Source organism: Hylaeus anthracinus, unplaced genomic scaffold (assembly GCF_026225885.1).
Source record: "Hylaeus anthracinus isolate JK02 unplaced genomic scaffold, UHH_iyHylAnth1.0_haploid 0, whole genome shotgun sequence".
Classification (NCBI taxonomy): Eukaryota; Metazoa; Arthropoda; class Insecta; order Hymenoptera; family Colletidae; genus Hylaeus; species Hylaeus anthracinus.
Window position 1 is genome coordinate 2,930,881 of NW_026533254.1, and position 20,419 is coordinate 2,951,299.

At 31.2% G+C, this 20,419-nt stretch overlaps 4 protein-coding genes across 7 annotated transcripts; 3 read left to right on the plus strand and 1 right to left on the minus strand.

Moving 5' to 3' along the window:
- Nucleotides 1–662: 662 nt before the first annotated feature.
- Nucleotides 663–1,944, plus strand: LOC128896237 (histone-arginine methyltransferase METTL23). The gene is made up of 2 exons (XM_054159463.1): nt 663–965; nt 1,224–1,944. The coding sequence occupies exons 1-2, from the start codon at nt 801–803 to the stop codon at nt 1,806–1,808; spliced, it is 750 nt and encodes a 249-aa protein (XP_054015438.1). The 5' UTR covers nt 663–800; the 3' UTR covers nt 1,809–1,944.
- An 8-nt stretch (nt 1,945–1,952) lies between these two features.
- Nucleotides 1,953–2,855, plus strand: LOC128896239 (acyl-CoA-binding domain-containing protein 6-like). The gene has a single exon (XM_054159465.1). It carries the CDS (start codon nt 2,102–2,104, stop codon nt 2,792–2,794), a length of 693 nt encoding a protein of 230 aa, XP_054015440.1. The 5' UTR covers nt 1,953–2,101; the 3' UTR covers nt 2,795–2,855.
- A 2,394-nt stretch (nt 2,856–5,249) lies between these two features.
- On the minus strand, nt 5,250–12,143 carry LOC128895969 (rho GTPase-activating protein 44-like). Of its 3 annotated transcripts, XM_054159052.1 has the most exons (10): nt 11,472–12,143; nt 11,190–11,392; nt 10,641–10,794; nt 10,017–10,302; nt 9,705–9,929; nt 9,173–9,470; nt 8,844–9,083; nt 7,909–8,711; nt 7,664–7,839; nt 5,250–7,414 (listed from the first exon to the last, which is right to left on the minus strand). In XM_054159052.1, the coding sequence occupies exons 2-10, from the start codon at nt 11,240–11,242 to the stop codon at nt 6,992–6,994; spliced, it is 2,658 nt and encodes an 885-aa protein (XP_054015027.1). In that variant the 5' UTR covers nt 11,243–11,392; nt 11,472–12,143; the 3' UTR covers nt 5,250–6,991. The 3 variants fall into 3 exon arrangements, with proteins under 3 accessions (XP_054015027.1, XP_054015035.1, XP_054015019.1); XM_054159060.1 differs by having other exon boundaries at nt 5,250–7,366; nt 11,190–12,143; XM_054159044.1 differs by having other exon boundaries at nt 11,190–12,143.
- Nucleotides 12,144–12,567: 424 nt separating this feature from the next.
- LOC128896221 (UNC93-like protein MFSD11) lies at nt 12,568–20,326 on the plus strand. Of its 2 annotated transcripts, none has more exons than XM_054159435.1 (3): nt 12,568–12,880; nt 12,986–13,330; nt 17,726–20,326. In XM_054159435.1, the coding sequence occupies exons 2-3, from the start codon at nt 13,238–13,240 to the stop codon at nt 19,001–19,003; spliced, it is 1,371 nt and encodes a 456-aa protein (XP_054015410.1). In that variant the 5' UTR covers nt 12,568–12,880; nt 12,986–13,237; the 3' UTR covers nt 19,004–20,326. The 2 variants fall into 2 exon arrangements, with proteins under 2 accessions (XP_054015410.1, XP_054015409.1); XM_054159434.1 differs by having other exon boundaries at nt 12,568–12,834.
- Nucleotides 20,327–20,419: the final 93 nt, after the last annotated feature.

A 20,419-nucleotide genomic window follows, 5' to 3' on the forward strand; every position in this document is an offset into this window, starting at 1 on the left:
TGTCACAAGCATATCGTATTTTATTACATATTCCCTTCAATCATAAATGAAAGTACGTAGAAAATAGGTGGACTAATTAGTATAACTTTTTTAGATTAAATATGACTTTTTGTAAGGCACAAGATAGTAGATCTATAAGTAGTTTTTTTTAATAGTAAATTGTAGATTACAATAATATCAGTACACAATTTAATTTTTATTAATTAATATAACGAAAAATGAATAATAAATCATCAACCATCAATATTGTTTGAATATCTATTATAGTAATAATGATGTTTTTTTATTTTAAATTAATGTCCAATAATTTGTTAACAATTTGAATAAGTTATATTTTGAATGTATTGTTCATTAGACTTTATACAAAAATAATATCAATGGACAAAAGGTATTGTATAGATTTCTATTCTCCTTTTTTATATATAAAAACTCATAAAGTACCATCGTGAAAGTAAAGTGAATATTCAGTTCCTGCACAGTTCCTGTTAAAAATAGAAATTTTCACACGCAAACAAATTAATTAAAGAGTATTACATTTATAATTATAACAATAATGGTTCGTATATTACAAATAAATACGTAGCAAAATATTTTCTAAACACGTTCCCGCCATTTAGAAGTTTAAACATTATCTATATGTTCTATTGTAGAGTGTATCGACGACAACTCTGGACAAAATAGTGATTGTATTTTCTACAGATTTTATTTGTTGACGATGAAAATTTCAAGTTTATGGTTTCTATTTCAAACTTGATAATTCAAATGGGAAAGCATTAGTACAAATGATTTGAAAATTAGTCATGCCAGGTTTAGAAGAAAGTATTTCACACGACACCAGTCCACCCACAGAGAGCCTAATGTCCGATGGAATTATATCCGAGCAAGTGAAAAAATTTTTGTTCACATCTCGTAAGACCCAGGATAACGTGCAGTGTAACGATACCTTAGAGATTTATATTCCAGAGGTAATACAATCTTTATTTATATTTTATATTAATGGACAGTGGTTAATTCTACTTTCATTCGTACTACCGGTGTTACGCAGTGTTTGGTTATGTACTTTTTTCAAAACATTTTTCATATAAGTAATTTACATTTATTAAATAAAAGAAAAGAATATTTTATATCCTCGATTGAACATTTTTTGCTACTATACAGAGGTTTTGAATTTCAACTTCTAGAAAGAAATGCAATTGTTTTTCATAATGCATTTTTAATTGCAGTTACTTCAAGCTAGTTATAGTTTTTATACTTGGCCATCTGCACCTGTATTAGCTTGGTTTCTTTGGGAACACAAAGAAGAACTTGTTGGAAAAAGAGTTTTAGAACTTGGATCGGGTACAGCTCTTCCTGGGATTTTAGCTAGTAAATGTGGTGCCATTGTAACTTTAAGCGATTCTGCTAGTCTTCCTCGAAGTCTACAACATATAAGAAGAAGTTGCGAATTAAATGGTGTTTTGTCTCAAGTTCAAATTGTCGGTATTACATGGGGATTATTTTTGTCTAGTTTATTTACCATTGGTCCGTTGGATTTAATTCTTGGATCTGATTGTTTCTACGAACCAACAGTATTTGAGGACATAGTTGTTACAATAGCTTTCTTATTGGAGAGAAATCCGAATGCAAAATTTCTTTGTACGTATCAGGAACGAAGCGCAGATTGGTCCATAGAACATCTGTTAAATAAATGGAATCTCACTTGCACTCATATATCGTTGGCTGGACTTGGCAGTGATTCTGACATAAACATATATGATTTAATGCAAGATCATACTATTCATTTATTAAGTATACAACGTGCAACTTGAATAGGTTCAAATTGTCATGGGTTCTGGATATTTAATCTATGTACGTAATATTCCTTGGACTGTTTCTCATTTTGATCTTAAGAAATATTTTTCAATGTTTGGTAATGTGACAAAAGCAAAAGTCATATTTAACAATAATGGTATCAGCACAGGATGTGGAGTTGTAGAATTCAAAGATATAATTACAGTAAACAACGTACTTAGTAAAACTCATATTTTGGAAAGCAACAAACTGTTTGTTATAAAAAGTTCCATTAATCGATACTCAGAGTAAGGTAAAAAAAACCTTCACAATGTGTCTTGAAGAAACATTCAATAAAGCTGCAAGTTATTTACAAACATTGGCATCAGAATTAAATACAAATGAACTCCTTAGATTCTATGCTTTATACAAGCAGGCTACAGTTGGACCTTGTAACGTTCCAAAGCCTACTTGGTATCAAGTGCAAGCTAGACAAAAATGGGAAGCATGGAAAAATCTTAATGATATGAGTCATGACGATGCTATGAATAATTATATACTAGAGTTAACCAACATAAGTCCTACCTGGGAAGAAGATGCAAAGTCTGAAACACATGGTTGGGTTGCTATTAGTCGTTTAATAAACACAGAAGAAGAAATAAATGATATTGACAAAACCTTGTTGGATTGGATAAAAGAAGGTCATGAAGAAAAAGTGCAAGAATTGTTGGACAAAGAAGCAAAACTTGTAAATGTAACAGATACAGAAGGTTTATTACCGATACATTGGGCTGCGGATCGTGGTTATGCAAAAATCATAGAACTCTTAATTAAGAAAGGAGCAGATGTAAATTCACAAGATGCAGATGGACAAACCCCATTACATTATGCAGCATCGTGCGGGCATATCGATGTTGTAAAATATTTACTTTCTAATGGAGCTCTATCTATAAAAGATAATGATGGTATGAAACCCGAAAATGTTGCTGATGTTAGTACACTAACATATTTACTCAGTATGTAATAGTACTAGCTAAATTTATTTGTGTATATTAATAAATTGAATTGACAATTTTTTAATGGAATTTATGGTATGTATTTTATTAAAACTTCATTGTTTTTATAAATTCTTTATTTATATACAAATAGATTTTCCAACAGTTTTCATTACATTCACAGCCTAAGCACTCCTTAGGTAAATGCGCAACTTGTCACAAAGTTAATTTAAAAAATCTTTACATATCAGAGTTGTTACCTATTACAAGATATAAATACTATCTGTTTAATGTAACTGAATGCATGGAGAATGCTGTATTTTTTTTACAAATATTTTCAAGTTAACAAATGCAAGATGTAAAATATTTAACTTTCCCATAATAACAAGAAATATTTATGAATGCATTTAAATTACTATTAAAAATAAAACAAAGAAAGTAATAAATACTTCTCGTATTTGTTATTTGCTTACTATAAGGAACTACTTATAAATATATGGTAGCTGCAACAAAATATACCATAACAAAGAGAAATTATAAGAAAAAAACTTGTTTCTGGTGTTTTTTAATGTTTAGCCAGCTTATGTGCTTGGTGATTTGAATATTGTCTACTAAATCTACTTAATGAATTTTTCAATAAAATAAAACAAATATTTTTCAAATAATTTCATAATAATTCAATGCAATATATTATAAAGAGTTGCAAATTATTTAAAAAATTAAAAAATACAGTTTAAAAAAATATGATAAAAAGTCAATCAGCTAATAATTTTAAAGGAATTAATATAGTGTCCAATTGAGTTCTCAATGGCATAGTGCAATTGGAATTTTAGGAAATATTTATAAGTAAAAGTTATAAATTTTATAAAGTAATCTATATATCCTCCCAAAAATACATTTACATTTTATATATTTATTTCCCATAAAAAAATTGTACTATGCTATTGCTTAATGAAATTTATGTTTATTATAATTAATGGAAATAATTAAGCGTTTCAAAATTTGTTTTCAATTTAATAATGTATAACATTGCATATATAATTCTGATATTAAAAGAGTTTTGTTTTTTATTCACCACAATTAGTGGTGATAGTGATATTGATAAAATATATGAATCTGTACATATTCGATTCATATCACCAAGCAATTAGCCATAAGCGTCTATTTAAGTTAGGCGACATTTCCCTTAATAGTACAATTTATTTGAATTGGTCATATATAATATATATGTATATATATATATATATATATATATATGGACAATTTCATTTTACATATACAGAATAAAATAAAGATTTGTAACATAAACAAGAATATAAATCTTTTCATTTTCAAATAAAATGTTCACCATGTAAATCATTGTAGCATATTATTTACCATCTATGTCTGCAATTGAAAAACATTATTTTTTACACTTTACTTCTATCTAAATATTTGAAAATTATTTAATATGTAATATAACTAAATAGAAGCTGTAAATAATATATTTTGTATAAATATTAGGAGTTTTTAATTTATGTGGTTATTTAGCAGATTTCTGGTATTTTAAAAAGGTGATATAATTTACCTAGATGGTAAATAATGTGTTATAAAAATACATAATCGCTGTTTATAGTTGTTACACGAAGTAGGTGTATTCTTGATGTTCTTAAATACTAATAATTATTTAACGCAAAAACAAATCAGACGCATGTTTATTATACACCTTCTTAATGAAAGAATATTATGTTACTCAATAACAGAAATTAGTTAAATTATCTTTGTCAAAATTATGAGTAATAAGATAATTTTGTTTAATCCATTGCTTCACTGACGTAGTAATATCTGAGAAGTTAAACTTTTCTTCAGTTACATCCACGTACATATAAAATGTCTGCTAAATCGTAATATAAACATCAAACAAGTGATTTCACTTGGAGAAGGTTATAAATGTAGAATACATTTTGATATAAAATATTCGAGTTATCGTACATTATGATATACAATGTACATTGTTTTGATCTACAAATTGTTATCAAAAGATATTTCATTATTAACTTAAAGGATTGGAACTAAGCGTATCACTATGCTCGTACCTAACATCAACTAAATTTTATATTTGAAGTCGTATTAAAACGACTTTTTTAATAAATATAATAAAAATAGAATCATCTTTCTTTTTTATTATTGAATCTTCATATTGTTATTATTTAAATAAATATATACAAATGACGCGTTTAGGTGAACTAATTTTATGAACAAAATCATGCGTCTTAAACTACAAAACCAATTAAAAAATTTATAATACATCTTTTTCGTTTTTTTTAAGAGTAATTTTCTCATCGGTTACATTACGATTTAGCGGAAATTTTGTATGTACAAATAAATTCGTATCATAAATAAATAAAACGAATACATTAAAGTCAATGTCAAATTAAATATTTGTTATTTTGCAAACTTAAACGTTATGTCAAACTAGAGATCAAAATGCCAAATTAGTGTCTTATTTTTATAATACTTTTTTAATCATTATTGTAACAGGTATAAAAATTGGTAAGTTGCAAAAATATCAGAGTTAAATATGAAACTTAGGCATAACTTCTTAAGTTATTTTTAATATACAACTAACTGCGCCCCACTGTTTCACCCGTGTGAAATACTATTCTTATTCTATGTCGTTCGCGTACGACTCGCAAGGGATGTTCGGCAATTCACACGCCTAAAAATTTAAATTTTTTACAGAAATATAATTCATGAGGACCTAACCATAGTGTTATATTTTACAGTTAAATATATCATATTTAAGCAATAAAACGGATTTTAACAATACAAATGGACATAATAACACGTGTAATGAAATTTAAGTTTAATAACTGTTAAAGGCTAAAAGAAAGGTTTGTCACGTGTGTCGATGCTGGTTGAAATTATGTTGTTTCATAGCATTTATGTGTCTGCATTCGATAATGTTGAGTAATCGAATACCGAATTCTATAGTCACGATGATTGGTTGTGTAGGATGAAGATGTTTTAAAAAATTAAATAAATATCAGTATCAATATTATAGAGTTCATTTAAAGCATAGATGTAATAAAGTTTCAAAGAAAAGTATAATTTACTCATTTTTTTAATTTATGTTTATGCCGTAATTATAAGTGTAATATGGATTATTTTTAAATTGAGTTATAATGAAGAAAGTTCTATTGAAAATATTGTTAAGGTCCTTCTAGACGGTCATATCTGTTCTCAGTTCAGTTTCAGTTTTCATTATCGTTTCATCTCCGTTTCAGTTTTTCTTTCTTTTACGCATAGGAAAAACTGACAGTTCCATTGAAACTGAAACTGAACTGAGAACAGATGTGACTGTCTAAAAGGACCTTTATTTTATCATTCTTGTTCAATTGATTGTTCATCCACGTGTTCGTCCATGAATTGGTAGTTGAGTCTATTTCGTTTTCCGTAGCCAAGATGTTTCAATTGATACTTCGTGTTGCCACAACTTTTACAAATATTGCGATTTGTAATTGAACATTTATTTTTATCAAAATAAAATATAGCCTATGTTACTCAGGGATATCGTAGAAAACATTTTAAGAATCGGTTCAGTAGTTCCAGAAATTACTCGCTACATATAAACTATCTTTCTTTTTTATAATATTGGTATAGATTACAAATGCTTACAAATGTTTAATATTAACACTTTAAATCCATTTGTTGTTTTTGCTGTTTGTTACTAGTGTATTGGAAACGTAAAATACTTTTTATAAAATCTTTGAAGATGAATTAAAAACTTTATATATGCTGTAATTACGCTGTAAATTATTTGATAATTTCAAGCATCAGAACCTCTATTATTTGTCATAGAAGCAACGTTTCGACCGTTGTTTTATTATAAACAACGATTAATACTAAAGCTTCGTCGCTCGAGATTACTAAATAATTTAACATTGTATTTTTAATTATTTCCTATACGTACCATAGTAAACAAAAACAAAAAATTACTAAGTTATTTTGTATAATTACGATATCAATTTGAATGCAATTCTCTAAATATCAAAACATTGATACTTGAACGTATATTGAACTGAGAAAATCTACAAAACTTACATTGCTCAGTTAGAAGTTCTTTGTAGTCATTTTCCGCAATGCCAAATTATCTTGTAAGAAATAGTGCCTTCGTTTTAAAAAATATTCGTGATTCTTTAAAAGTTCACTTATGAATGTAATAATCACATTTTATACAGTTGATCTCAAAGATTGGTACTTTCATGTTCCGATTTAACTCGCGTAGTAGGCGGAGGTGGTGGTGGTGGTTGTGGCCTTGGAGGTCTCTGATGAAACCTTGGAGAAGCCGGAACGGGTTGTTGTGGTGATTTAACTACTACTGTTTCAGTCTGTGTTTGAACATCGATAATATTTCCTTCCGATCTGGTTCGCACGTGAGCTTTTGTTTGTTCTGGAGCATTTAGTTTTGCCGGCTTTTCTGGCCGTTCACCGTACAAGGACATAGATGAAGGTCGACTACCTACACTGGGGCTTCTCTGCAAGTTCGAAGCTGTGTTGCCATTGTTGTCGCCCGATGAGCAGAACACATTGCCATTCCCACGCACTTGTATTATACTGACCTGTTGTTTGTCCACCGAATATACATGAGCTCTTTCCAAAGTTAAAGGCTACAGGTTATTAAAAAAAAAAAAAATTAACAATTCTGAAAGCTACCGTGGATTTTCACATTTCGAATAAAAGTAATTGTTAATACGCTTGTTTTTCACTTTATTTGTAGCTTACGTTATTGTATTTCAAAATGTAATATCCAGGCAGTGATATTTGTTGAGTCCACTGGCAGTACTACATTTATTTTAAAGGGTTATCTCACATATAAAATCGAAATTGAATATTGCTTTAAAAGTTTTGATACTCACCCCTGCTTCGGTATCTAAGTTTTCATTACTGTGACGCGGATGTTGTCTGATAAGACTTGAAGGTCGAACTAATCCAGCAGGTCGTTCCGGTATGGCTGGTTTACTAGTTCTGTCGAGTGTGCTTATAGTTGTAGAATTACTCCCATCTGCCTTTCTACGTAACTCAACTGTTTCATCTAATATGTTAAAGGAATATAAAAACTCAAATACTATTTTTATTAATAAATAATTATGATAATGTTTACCAGTGTTATGCAGCACATTGGTTATACTTCTTGGAGCAGCCACCGGTCTTCGTCGTTCTAATGTAGAAGGATGTGGTTTTTCCGTAGGTATTGGTTTTGGTCTGTGTACAGAAGCTTCAGAATTTTCAGTCTCTGTAATCAATTTGTTGCATAGTGCATTTTCTACAGTGGTTTTTTCAACAGTAACAGAAGTATTTAATTTTTGTTCATGTTTTTGCGGTTCTTGATTACTCTTTTCTAGTTCTGTGTCCGTATGATGTACTTCATCTTGTACTTCATTAATACGTTCTGAGCAGCTAATAGATGGAGAATCCGTAATTATATTTATTTCACAGTTTTGTTGTTTGATTTCGATCTCCGTATTTCCGTCTTGCTTTTCGATATTATTTTCGTGTTTAACTGGTAATTCGGTATTCACGTCATGTTTTTGAGCTTTATACGTTACACGATTAAGGGTTGCAGATGTCAAAGGCCTGGGTGGTTTGTCAGGAGTCGGTGGTGGCTTATCATCAGGTTTTCTATCATGTTTGTCTGGTGTAGTACTATTTGGTGGTGTTGGAGCTGGTTTATTTTTTCTACGAGCTGCAGGTTTAGGACTACCCTGTGGAGGACTCTCACCGTGGTCACTAAGACTGCTATTAGAAATGCAACGGCGCATACCTGCAGTTTGATTTTCTAAACCGTTTATAATACCGACTTCTAAATCACGATCAAAATCTATTTCACCAGGAAAAAACCAATTTGCGTATGTAATCAACTGATCTACTATAAGACTAGAATTGTTAGCTGTGCTCATATTCATTCTGAAAAAATAACATATATATACACATATATATTATCATATATGTTGTTTCATTATAAAGAATTAGAAATTGAGTGCACATAAGCAATTAATCTCTTTTGTGATTGTTGTTAAAAAAAGAACATGTTCTTACACCATTGTGTTTATATCCTCCTGCGGACTCCATATTAAATTAGGCGCAATAACAATTGCAATATTTTGCGGTGACATTTTATTTATATCTTGATTTTTTGTGAGTACAGCTAAAAATTTGATTAGGAACCGTAAATTTTCTAAATTTGCAGGAGGCAATTTATGTAACACTTCCCAAAGAGCTCTCAATCTTGCTTCATTTTGTGTTATCTTTGCAGCTGTCATCCATTCAGAATACAATCTTTAAAATAATACATTTGGATATAGATTTATCTTCCTTCATTTTATTGGTAATAATAGAAAGAAAAAAACTATTAAGCATGTGTTTACTTGTATGTTAGAAGAGGCTCGGGAAGTTCTCGTAAATAAGATTTCAATGCACCAGCAATTACGTGTGGATCCTTATATTCCAGAGCGGTTGGCAATGTAAGGCAACAAGCATCAAGACTTAATTTAATTCGTCGTGATTTTGATGCAGCACCAGCTATTCTAAAAAGACCTTCTTCCTCCATACCTAATCGTAATAAAGCAGATACACATAATTGAATAGGTAATGCTATTTTTCTATTAGTTACTCTGAGATGCTCTTCAAGTGGATGACCATAGACTGGTTTCATTTCATTATCATCTGCAATTATAAAATGAACTTTAGTAAAAAAATCCCAAAAATTGCATTAGAGTATAATGCTTTCTGTGGGAAAAATTTTGGATTAAGAGTGAGTTAACATGTATGTATATACACATGTGTATGCTATTTCTGATTTCGTTTTTATTACATATTCGAGATGATTAGTTGAGGTTTATGCATAAAGCATCAGTGAGGCTAAAATTAATGCAAAAATAAAAGGTAGAAATTACTCACTTATGTAACATTCAAGTCTAGGAATAAGTTCTTCAAGACAATGTAGTGCACTTTCATGGTAAGCTCTTTGAAGTTTTACATATTGGATAATAATGTGAGCCAACTCCGTTTCTCTCGACATAAGTTGAAACATTTCTGCAGCTAACTGATCTCTACATTGTTCAACTTTAGATTCAGTCTCTTCTAATTCTTCTCTTAAGCTATCTATTTTTGCTGCGCCTGTACCTTTTGAATTAAAATATTACTTAGAAAATATTAACATAATTCTTTGAATACACAGTTCATATATGTAACATTAAATATTTCCATTACTGGCACTATGTTTGCTGGCTTGTTGGTATCGTGTCCTCACGCTATCCATATCCAAGATTAACCGAGCTAAATTCCTTTTGTGCTTTAATATATTTGGTACATCTGTATCTAAAATATGTTGAAGAGGACTTGCTACATATTGTTCAACTTTTGCTTCATGTTCAATTATTTCATCTGCTAAATGTATTTGTGCATGACCACATTCCATAAGGGTAAAACCCACGAGACCATCTTCAGGAGCATTTTCTAACATTGTTTGCCCTAATATATATTCTGGACATTTTTTCTAAAAGTAAAGTATATATTACAGAATATATAATGACAACATTTTTTATTCAATTTGATATATTTAGTTCATTGAGTGCCAACTATTACAGCTTTCCATAGTTAATAAGGACTCAACACTTATATAAAAGATAAGATCATGAATCACTCCATCACACACCACTATAACAATCAATGTGTTGAATGTAGCACTAATGCAAGCTATTAAATATTTATATACAATTTCAAACACCTATATTCGTATTTGACTCTGTAAATTTAGTACTTCTACCTTATAGAAGTCACAATATGAACTTATTATAAGTGTGTAGAAAGAAAATTTATATGATTATACATTACCCGCCGTTTGTCTTTAAATGCAACATCCTGTGTCACAGCTTGATTTAGAGGATTAGCAAGTCTCTTGCTTAATCCAATGAGAGCCATCCTAATTTGCTCGACATGTTTGTCTGCAGCTTGTAAATCATCTGTGAGGACTTCTGTTTTACCAGCTCTATAAAAAATGATTATGTTTACTAACATCTTATATATCGGTAAATGGAAATAAAAATACAATTAAAAACTGTGCAAAGTAAATCCATTTTAAGATAGTCTGATTCATAAGTTATTTTGGTATACCAGGTTCGGTGTTATTGGATATGCATTGTTAAAACTTATACATATAAAATTGTATGGCAATGTAGAAGATATTATAAGATATTATTTATTAGATGTTAGGGTACCAAGTTGATTATTCAATTTATTTATATTACATATAGTTGCTAATAGTTCATTCTCTATAGGTACTTTAGACTTTAAGAAAAGACAGGTATCAATGACTTAACAGAAAGTGCATAGAACAAAGACTATAGATCTTGTAGATATTTGTACGAAACTGCAAGTAATTACCTAGAAAACGTTTGATCGGCGAGCTGTTTAACTCTGAAGAACTGTTTCTTCATGATTAATAAGCGTTCATCTAACGCTTATTATGTAAATAAAATAATAGTTCGATCTAGTAGGTGGCTCCTACGAATGTTTGTCACTTGTTTACTTTACTGTTCACAGGTATGCATTTTTAACACGATCATGCGACACTAAAAATACACAGACTTGACAGAAAAAGAAGAGATTCCTCGTATCGCTCCAAAGACGACAATTCGTCATAATGTTTGTACAAAGATCTCACACCCTCTGTGAACGGCTACTATGTCCTGAACCGGTCTATCCTTGCGTAATACCAATGAGTTTCCACTCTCAAAGAACTTTTCAGGATTCAGCGCTACGTTTTTTGAGTTTGTAAACGTGTCAAAACCTCAGAAATTTTAATCACGGCATTGTGCATCCTTGTTCACCGTCAGCTATTGAACACATTTGAAAAACCGAGTAAATAATATCCACGCCTCGCATAATTTTTTCCAGTTGATTTTATCTTTCACAAGTTCACGGTATTTTACTAGCCTTCAGACTTTTATCGAGGCATTCGATAACGGGATAATCAACGAGTTTTTACTGGCCGCAGTCAACCATTTTCATTTCTCTACAAGATTCGTTTTAGAACGAGTAATCGTTTTGAGGGCGGGACATTCAAACCGACGCTTCTTGGCTTCTGTAATATCAACGATGGCAGTGATATCTCTCGAAGCACTTTAAACAATGAATTCAATTATTATACTTTGATAAATTAAATTGTGTTTAGCTTTTTTATTCTTGTATGTATTGGAATAATTGGGATAACCATAGTTAGTTAGCCATAAAAGCAATTACGATAAGTTAATTGAAATTTTATTCAACTTTTCAGTTGTGTGTAATATACACATTGTATATACAGGCTATTTCAAGAATAAAAAATTTACAATTCAACTTAAACATATAGCAACATATATAGGAGTTATTATAAATTTGTAATTAATAGTAAGGGAATTATTCTTATAGTCAAATAACTATACGTTATCATTTCAGTTATTTTTACTTTCTCAGTTAAATTATTTCTATGTTAGTTAGTACTTTAAAAATAACAGAAATGAATAATAATTGAATAAAAAACTTCTAATACATTTATTATTATAAATGCCTAAATGATATGTCTGAAATAGCTTCTTCCATACAGAAGTTTTATGTATTGGAACTAATTTATCTTTGTTCAACTTTGTTTATCTTTTGTTTGTCATTCGAACCTTTTTATCTAGTAAAAATTTGTTCACCTCTGGTAACGTGTATATGCGTTACATCTTAGTGTTTAAATAGCGCGCGCTAGAAGTTGGTTATCGACGAACAACATAGGGTATTTTCGTTCTAAAATATGCAATGATTTCTATACATATATTGAACGTTTTCGTCGAAAGGAATCGCACGATACACTTTCAACCCCGTATACAGATTGGAAGACCTTTAAAAATAGAAAGATGTTTAACTTCCATTTAAAAAACTCAAAGTGACTTCAAAATTCCTTCAACGACTTTATTTAGAAAGAAAGTATCGCCACCATGTTATGTCCTACCTCGAAATCATGCAACATGTTTTTTCTATTATTTAAAATAGAATAGATATCAAGGTGATTTGTTTCCAGTGGGATATGTTGTGTGTTTATGTGCATATGTGTATATAAGTATTTAATTTTACCCACAAATAAAGCAGATAACACATATCGATTTTCGATATTAATTCTATCGCAATGTATCTCATAATCGATGTCTATTTTCTAGGTTTCGACGATGACTTCAAATCATGGAATCCTGTATGTGTAAGAAGTGATAAGAGAGGGAGGGAAGGAGGCATTATGCACTGTTGGCAATTACTATCACTTGATGTTTTTAGTTTTACTTATATAGTTACCATCTGTTCATTGAAAACACACGATTGTGAATAGTGACATACATAAATGTGCGCGCGAAAGACGACACTGTAACGTTCTTATTATTTTTGCCGATAGAAATATATTATTTAACGTACTCATCATGACGATAGATAGGAATATGGTAAATGTGTTAATATTGAGTTGGGGCTTCATGCTGGTATTTACAGCATTTCAGACAATGGGCAATATTGAGGTGAGTGCGAGAACAACACTACACTGATACGAGTTTTTGACAAACAATCCACGTGAAATGTCAGGCACTGATTTTGAATAATTTCGTAGATAAGTAGGGAATCGAGAAATATCGAACACCTGTTCGACAGTTTGTGTGAACACTTAATAATTAAAAATGTTTAAAATGTAAAAGTTTAACTTTTTCTGCTTTTTACCGATCTACGAAATTTTATTCAAATTTTTTCCCGATAAGATACGCATATGATATATTGGTTGGATTCTTTTACGCACATGTCTACATATTTACATATATTACGTGTTTTAATATTAAATGAATTTCAGTGAAAACGAAACAAATTAAGTATACTATTGTATGTATATAATATTTAATTGTGTTGTACATTAATTGTTTATGTATATTGGAAATAAAATTATAAAACATATAAGATAAATATTATCTAAACTTATTATAGTAAACTTTAAGTTTAATATTTTGTTTCAGAATATGTACAAATATCAAAGGAACATCTAAAAAGATAACAAATTTAATAGAAAATACTTTCATATTGAAAATATACTAAACATTCCTTGTTTTAATTAATTTGAACATGTTTCTATAAAATAAATTTGCAGCCATTTAAGATTAAATGAATATTAAAAATTGTTATTCTCTTATAATATTGAGGTGGCTTGTAATTTTTAATCTGCTCCTTGAATTAGTTCATAGCATGTACAGAAATAAGTAGCTATAGACAATAATGATCCTTCGATAGAATTTATAAAAGTATTTCCCAAAACTCCCACTTCCGTGTGAAGGAAAAGGACAAGCTTAAACATTCTAAGAATGTTTTTCAAATTATTGCATATTCATCTAATGCTATATAATCAAACTCAAAGTATATTCTTTATTATCTTTATAATAATGTATGTGATGTTTATGTACAAATATTTTACATTTTTATATCATGTTATTTGGTTGCTTGATAATTAGATACAAGGAATCAAAATGCTTGTAGTAAATCATGAATATTTCAACACCAAGGATGACCTTAGTTGAACAAAGAGTTTATATGTAGTGACTCAAATAGACTAATTATACAATAGATTACAAGAGTTGAATATAAAATACTGTCTCTAACCATGTTGTTATCAATATTGTTTATCCATTAGTGTTTTTAATATTATGGTTTATATACATTGTTTCTGTTGAGTTCCCAAAGAAAACCCAGAAAGTGGGTTGAAACATTTGAAATATATATTACGAATTACTATGCTTTGGATACTCTAATAAACATTACTAAGATGTGTGTTATTAAATGCCTGTAGATAGCATGGTTTATTTGCTGGGCCTGTTGATATGTTGATGTGAAAACTTGTACATCAATGTCACAAACATTATTCTAGAAACAATAAGAAATGTATTTTAAGTTTTGCTTCATTTAATTACAATTATATGGATACAATGGATTTTCAAGATACCATTAAGTTAATCTATGTTATTGTCTATAGTTCATGAAAATTATGTGGTTAGCAAAGTGCTAAGAAAAGTTTATTCTTTATCATACTTAAACAAATCAAAAACTTGGGAAACTGTGTCTTTATTAATCTAATTTATTGTTTAGATTTCCTATTTTTCAACCACTAAAAGCGTGTTTTATAAACAAATATTTAGAAAAAAGCGATCCATTTGGCTATAATGGCATCATCTATAATTTTATAAATTTTTCTTCAGACCCTAGCAATAGATTACAAGAGTTCGTTAAAAAATTTGTTAAAACCAACTATTTTTTTCATATTCATAATATTTGTTTACATCTCTTACAAGGGAATTTACAAAATGAAAAACTGGTACGAACGAATTACACCTGTCTTCTGACATAGATCTATTAAACATTTATGCAAAGTTTTATAAAAATCGGATGTATCAGTTCGCGATGTTCCCTTGTTAGTTATTGCGACATTAAATTAGTTAAATAATTTCGTCCACATTTTTAAAGATAGTTTTCTCCCTTTGTATATGAATATCAATCGATACAAAGAATTCAATGGTCTTTCATTGCTTGTTATTTATGTTTTATCAAAGTTATTTATTTCTCTAATAAACGTGGTTAATTTTTTTATTTACCGTAAACGAATAATTAATATATAATGTAATTTTTGATAAAATCCAGTTAATTAAAATTGGTGACTTACTCACCACTAAAGAGTTATCTATCAATTCTGTTTTCTCAAGTTATATACCTGTCAGATGGTAGCTCTTCGTGCAAAAACAAATCGAAAATATACAACAAAATTTTATTGTATCATCTTCCGTTATCGAGAGAAACAAATTCGAAAATCCTCTCGGACATACATACACTTGACTAGTACAGTTTACAGCAGAGTTGTGTTATGCAGCAATGTGAGAGCATTTTGGACAATTATTCTAATAAAATTAACCTTGAAAAGTAATTATTTTATCTCTATTTACAAACCCATCCTAACCAAATACGATATACATATATCGAAATACGTTATGTCAAGACATAAAATTAAAGATCTATTCCAGATAATGAAACAACTACTGAAATATCAATTACAAAAATACTGAAAGTAGATTTTGTATCGCTTGATATCTATATCACATTGTCAATACATCACAGAACTATTAAAAATATATATTCGTTTCGAATTAATTATTATATAATGAATTCAGTGTCAAATTGTTTTCCTACATGTTTAATAATATGTAATAATTGTGGATGATTGAGTCCTTCGTTGATGATCTCGAGTTCTATATTGTATCTGAAAATATTTGATGTTTAGAATTCTGTTTTTAATTTTTTATCCACTGTGTGTCAACAATAATATAAGTCTTTGTAAACTCTGAATAACGTTTATCATTAGGAATATCGTAAAATAAGAATTAGATTAGATTAGAAAGCGTAGCAGTTGGCTCAACTTTCTTATTCACTAACACTTCGTTGATCTATTTCGGATAAAATTAAACGATCTCTAAAACATTCTTTGAGAAACGACGAAGACAGAGTAATTTTAGACAGGGGAAACTCTTCTCGGAATCTTTGATGTTCGTCTCCCTGTATTTTCAGATTAGGGGTGGTTCTAAACAAATTAAAGAAATGGTTTTCTAATGGCGCCCTGCCCAAGGTGTTTCTGCGTTAATGTGATTTATTGTAATCTTGTTAAGTAATTGCCCTCATACAAAATAATTAATGAGTTATGCCTATAAACAATGCCTACAAAACAACCGAGTGTAAATCACGAAAGAAACTTTTGAAACAATCTTATACATGTTATTAGAAATAGCTTAGAAATGCTTAGAAGCGTAATGGTGCGTAATGGCATGCTCTATCCTAACTGGAGTGTGAACTCCTGTAGGAAGAAGTAGAGGCGACGGAGGTCCGAGAGAAATGCAAAATGGGTGGTTCCTGTATTATCCTATAGCAAATTTATTTGTAGAGGGGGAACAAACGTACGCCGTAACATAACCTACCCGAGCATCGCTGAGCATTACATAGCTGTAATAATTCTATTTTCAAATTCTTTTCCGCATAAAATTGGATAAATACAATATAAATTGAATTGTGACAAATAATCAAATTTAGCTCTGTACCAAATTGTATATACAGAGTGTCCCAGGAAGTGTTCGGAAGGTGATTTCAAACAACTTTTTCCTTAGCGAAAATGTTGTCCGAGACTTCGTTAAGCAGATATTAATAAAAAACACCGACCAATCAGAGCGCGCGTATACCGTTGGAGCGGCCGTGGTAGCGTATGAGCGCGGCCGCCTAACGCATAGCCTACGCTCAACCGGCATACTCGCGTTCTGATTGGTCAGGGGATTTCGCTTAATATCTCCTTAACGAAACCTCGGACAACATTTTCGCTAAGGAAAAAGTTGTTTCAAATCACCTCCCGAACTACCCCTTTCAAGGTGTTACACATTTTTGGGACACCCTGTATTTGTATGATCTAAATTATGGTATGTAAATTATGTATACTATTTCATTATTATGTCATTATTATTAATGTTTCTATCGTTTTATATATAAATAAAAAGGAAATAAAGTTCAAATCTGTACATAATTAATCTGTAAATAATTCCTAGTGCCACGAAATTCAAACAAAGAGGAGTCTGTTCTCCCTCCACACATAAATTTGCTATAGGATAGTACCACTGGAACCACTCATCTTGCATCTCTCTCGGACCGGCTTCTATCTCACAGTTCGCACTCCAGTTAGGATAGAACTCAATGCGTAATGGATGCATTCAGAAAATCAGCGCTTCCTTAGCAGCTTTGTGAGCGCTCACAAAGTGGCTTCGGGAGCGGTGCACTTCTGGATGCATCCAATCTAACAATCATTTTTATTGGGTATTTAATTTAATATTACATTAGATTTCTTCTCTGTGTAGAAAACCGTGCTGCAAAGTATTCGGAACGAAGATCCAAATTTCACCGGCGAGGCTTACACTAGCTTAGCGATAGTTTATGCCGTGTTTGCCTCTTGCAACTGGTTAGCACCGTCTTACATCTCCGTGACAGGACCACGGTTTGCCATACTTACTGGCGCTGTCTGCTACGTCATTTTCATAGCGTCTTTCCTCTGGCCACACAATGCTCTCCTCTACGGCACATCATGTCTTCTAGGTCTCGGTGCCGCTTTAATATGGACAGGACACGGACAATATTTAACCGAGAACAGTAACTCCGAGACGATGTCCAGGAACGCAGGAATATTTTGGGCGATTTTTCAGACCTCGATGTTCATCGGTAACCTTTTCGTCTACTTTATGTTTACCGAGTCCGAAATCGATCGCTCGACGAGAAGAATTGTCTTCGGTGTACTTACCGGTTTATCAATTGGAGGCACATGCGTTCTGGCTGTTCTGAGAAGGATACCTCAGAGGCTAGAATTGGGAGAAGCTGAAGGTGTTTCCAGCGCTGACAAGGAACTTCACATGCCTGAACCGACAAAAGAGAAACCGTTGCTAGTCGCTTGGCATGCGTTCACGGATGCATTTAGTCTCTTCCTCACGTCGAAGATGCTTTTATTGTCTTTGACGTTCGTGTACACTGGTCTCGTATTAACGTTTTATTCGGGGGTCTACTCGTCGTGTATCGGATTCACTACAGCAATGGGTAAACCGCGTAAAGGGTTAGTTGGCCTTTCTGGAATTTTCATTGGAATTGGAGAAGTCTTCGGCGGCGCTCTGTTTGGTATTTTTGCGTCTAAAGTGTCTCGTCTGTTCGGCACATGGACAGTCGTGATCATAGGTTTCTGCGTACATTTGTTTGCCTTTATCACCATATTTTTAAATTTACCGAACGACTCGCCATTTAAGGACACCGACAATTTAGGATATATCCAACCTTCGCCAATTTTAGCAATGGCCGGAAGTCTCGCATTAGGTTTCGGTGATGCTTGCTTTAATACTCAAGTGTACGCGGTACTAGGATCACTGTTTGTAAAAAGGAGCGCTTCAGCTTTTGCACTGTTTAAATTTTGCCAATCGGTGGCAGCTGCGGTAAGTTTTGCTTACAGTAGCGAGGCGAGCCTTTACATACAGCTTCTTATATTGACGATAGCGATCGTTATCGGTACGGTTGCGTTTTGTTTTGTTCAATATCTCATGAAAAAAGAACGAACTGAAACACCGTCGGAAGTCGATCCAACGCTTGTTGCGGATTAAGCAACGAAATTTGCCGATTACGCCGGAAAACAATTTATCAAATACACCTATCCCCGGATTTACACGGAAGATTAGTTCATCAGAACATGATGTCATAAGAATTCACTGAACAAATATGCGCGCGGCGTAAATTTTCGTTTTTGACAGTTTTTATTTTTAAAAAACCGCGAAAAAGCGAAATCGTGTAGAACAAGCACCGCGTAAATCAAGGGTTAGAGTAAAATACTCAATACTATGTAGAATTTACTTCATTCACTAAGGGAGAGGTACTAAAGGTAATATTGTTTAAAATAATGAGAATGTTATTATTGTACATATGTGTATTAAAATAACGAAACGAAAGAGCAATAGAAACTAAAATATTGTCAAACTAATTGTGATATTTGTTCTTCTAAAAAAATATTCCGATATATAATAAATTCAAAATTATAAAGTATAAGGAGCTTTAATATTGCTCAGTATTTGTATGCTCGACGCGTGAAGAAATAGAAAATGCTCGTCTCGTTGTCGAGAAGACATATTTTTATATCTTTTCTACGAAAATATGTATTTTAAGCTCTTCGGTTACGTGAAAGTGTTATATGTTGTTCCAATTTCTTAAAATATAATGTTGATAATGAAATGTGATCGAAACCGAAAGATTAAGTATTATATTACAATAAGTTGACAAAAAACATTAGTGCAATGCAATGTATCATACTGTATCATACTACTTTGAAGAATTGGTCTCAGAAGCGATCCTCCTGAGGGAAATGCAGGCTTTAGTCCTGATGAGTGTTATGGCACTTATGGTCCTGATCATTCCTCTTCAGAGACCAAGTGAGACCAACTCTTACGGAAAGTAAAAGTAGTGCATTCGCTCGAATAGCTCGAAAACGAGGATGGATTAAAGTCCTGATTTTAAGACAAGTGGCCCCCAAACATTACGCCTCGAAATGTTGACTACGATACTTAAATACAAATGCGAACGCAGAGTCGGTTTGACCTATGATGAAATCAATTCCTTACGAGTTCCAACGGGTATTAAAATGTTTCAAAACGTCGTTTATGTTAGATTTTTACACGAATACATTTTTAAGGTATTTCATCAATACTACTCATGGTAACTGAACAGGATGTTTTCGAAAACATAAAATTTACTGATGTTTTAGACTTATCTCCAAGAAATTATGCACAACAAATGTTTAAATATTACTGCTTGTAAAAACAAATTAAATCTTCTTGAACTTCTTTTCCTTTGTTGTATCTTGATACAACTTTCGACCAACGAATAAAAGTTAAAGAACTGTTTATTCGTTATTCGTTAAATAAAAATCAATAAGGATTATGAAAAAAATGGTTATACGTTGGTTATATTTGTTACCTATTGTTTGAATAAAATTTGTAGTTTAGAGGTCTAAGAGATCTTAACCCAAC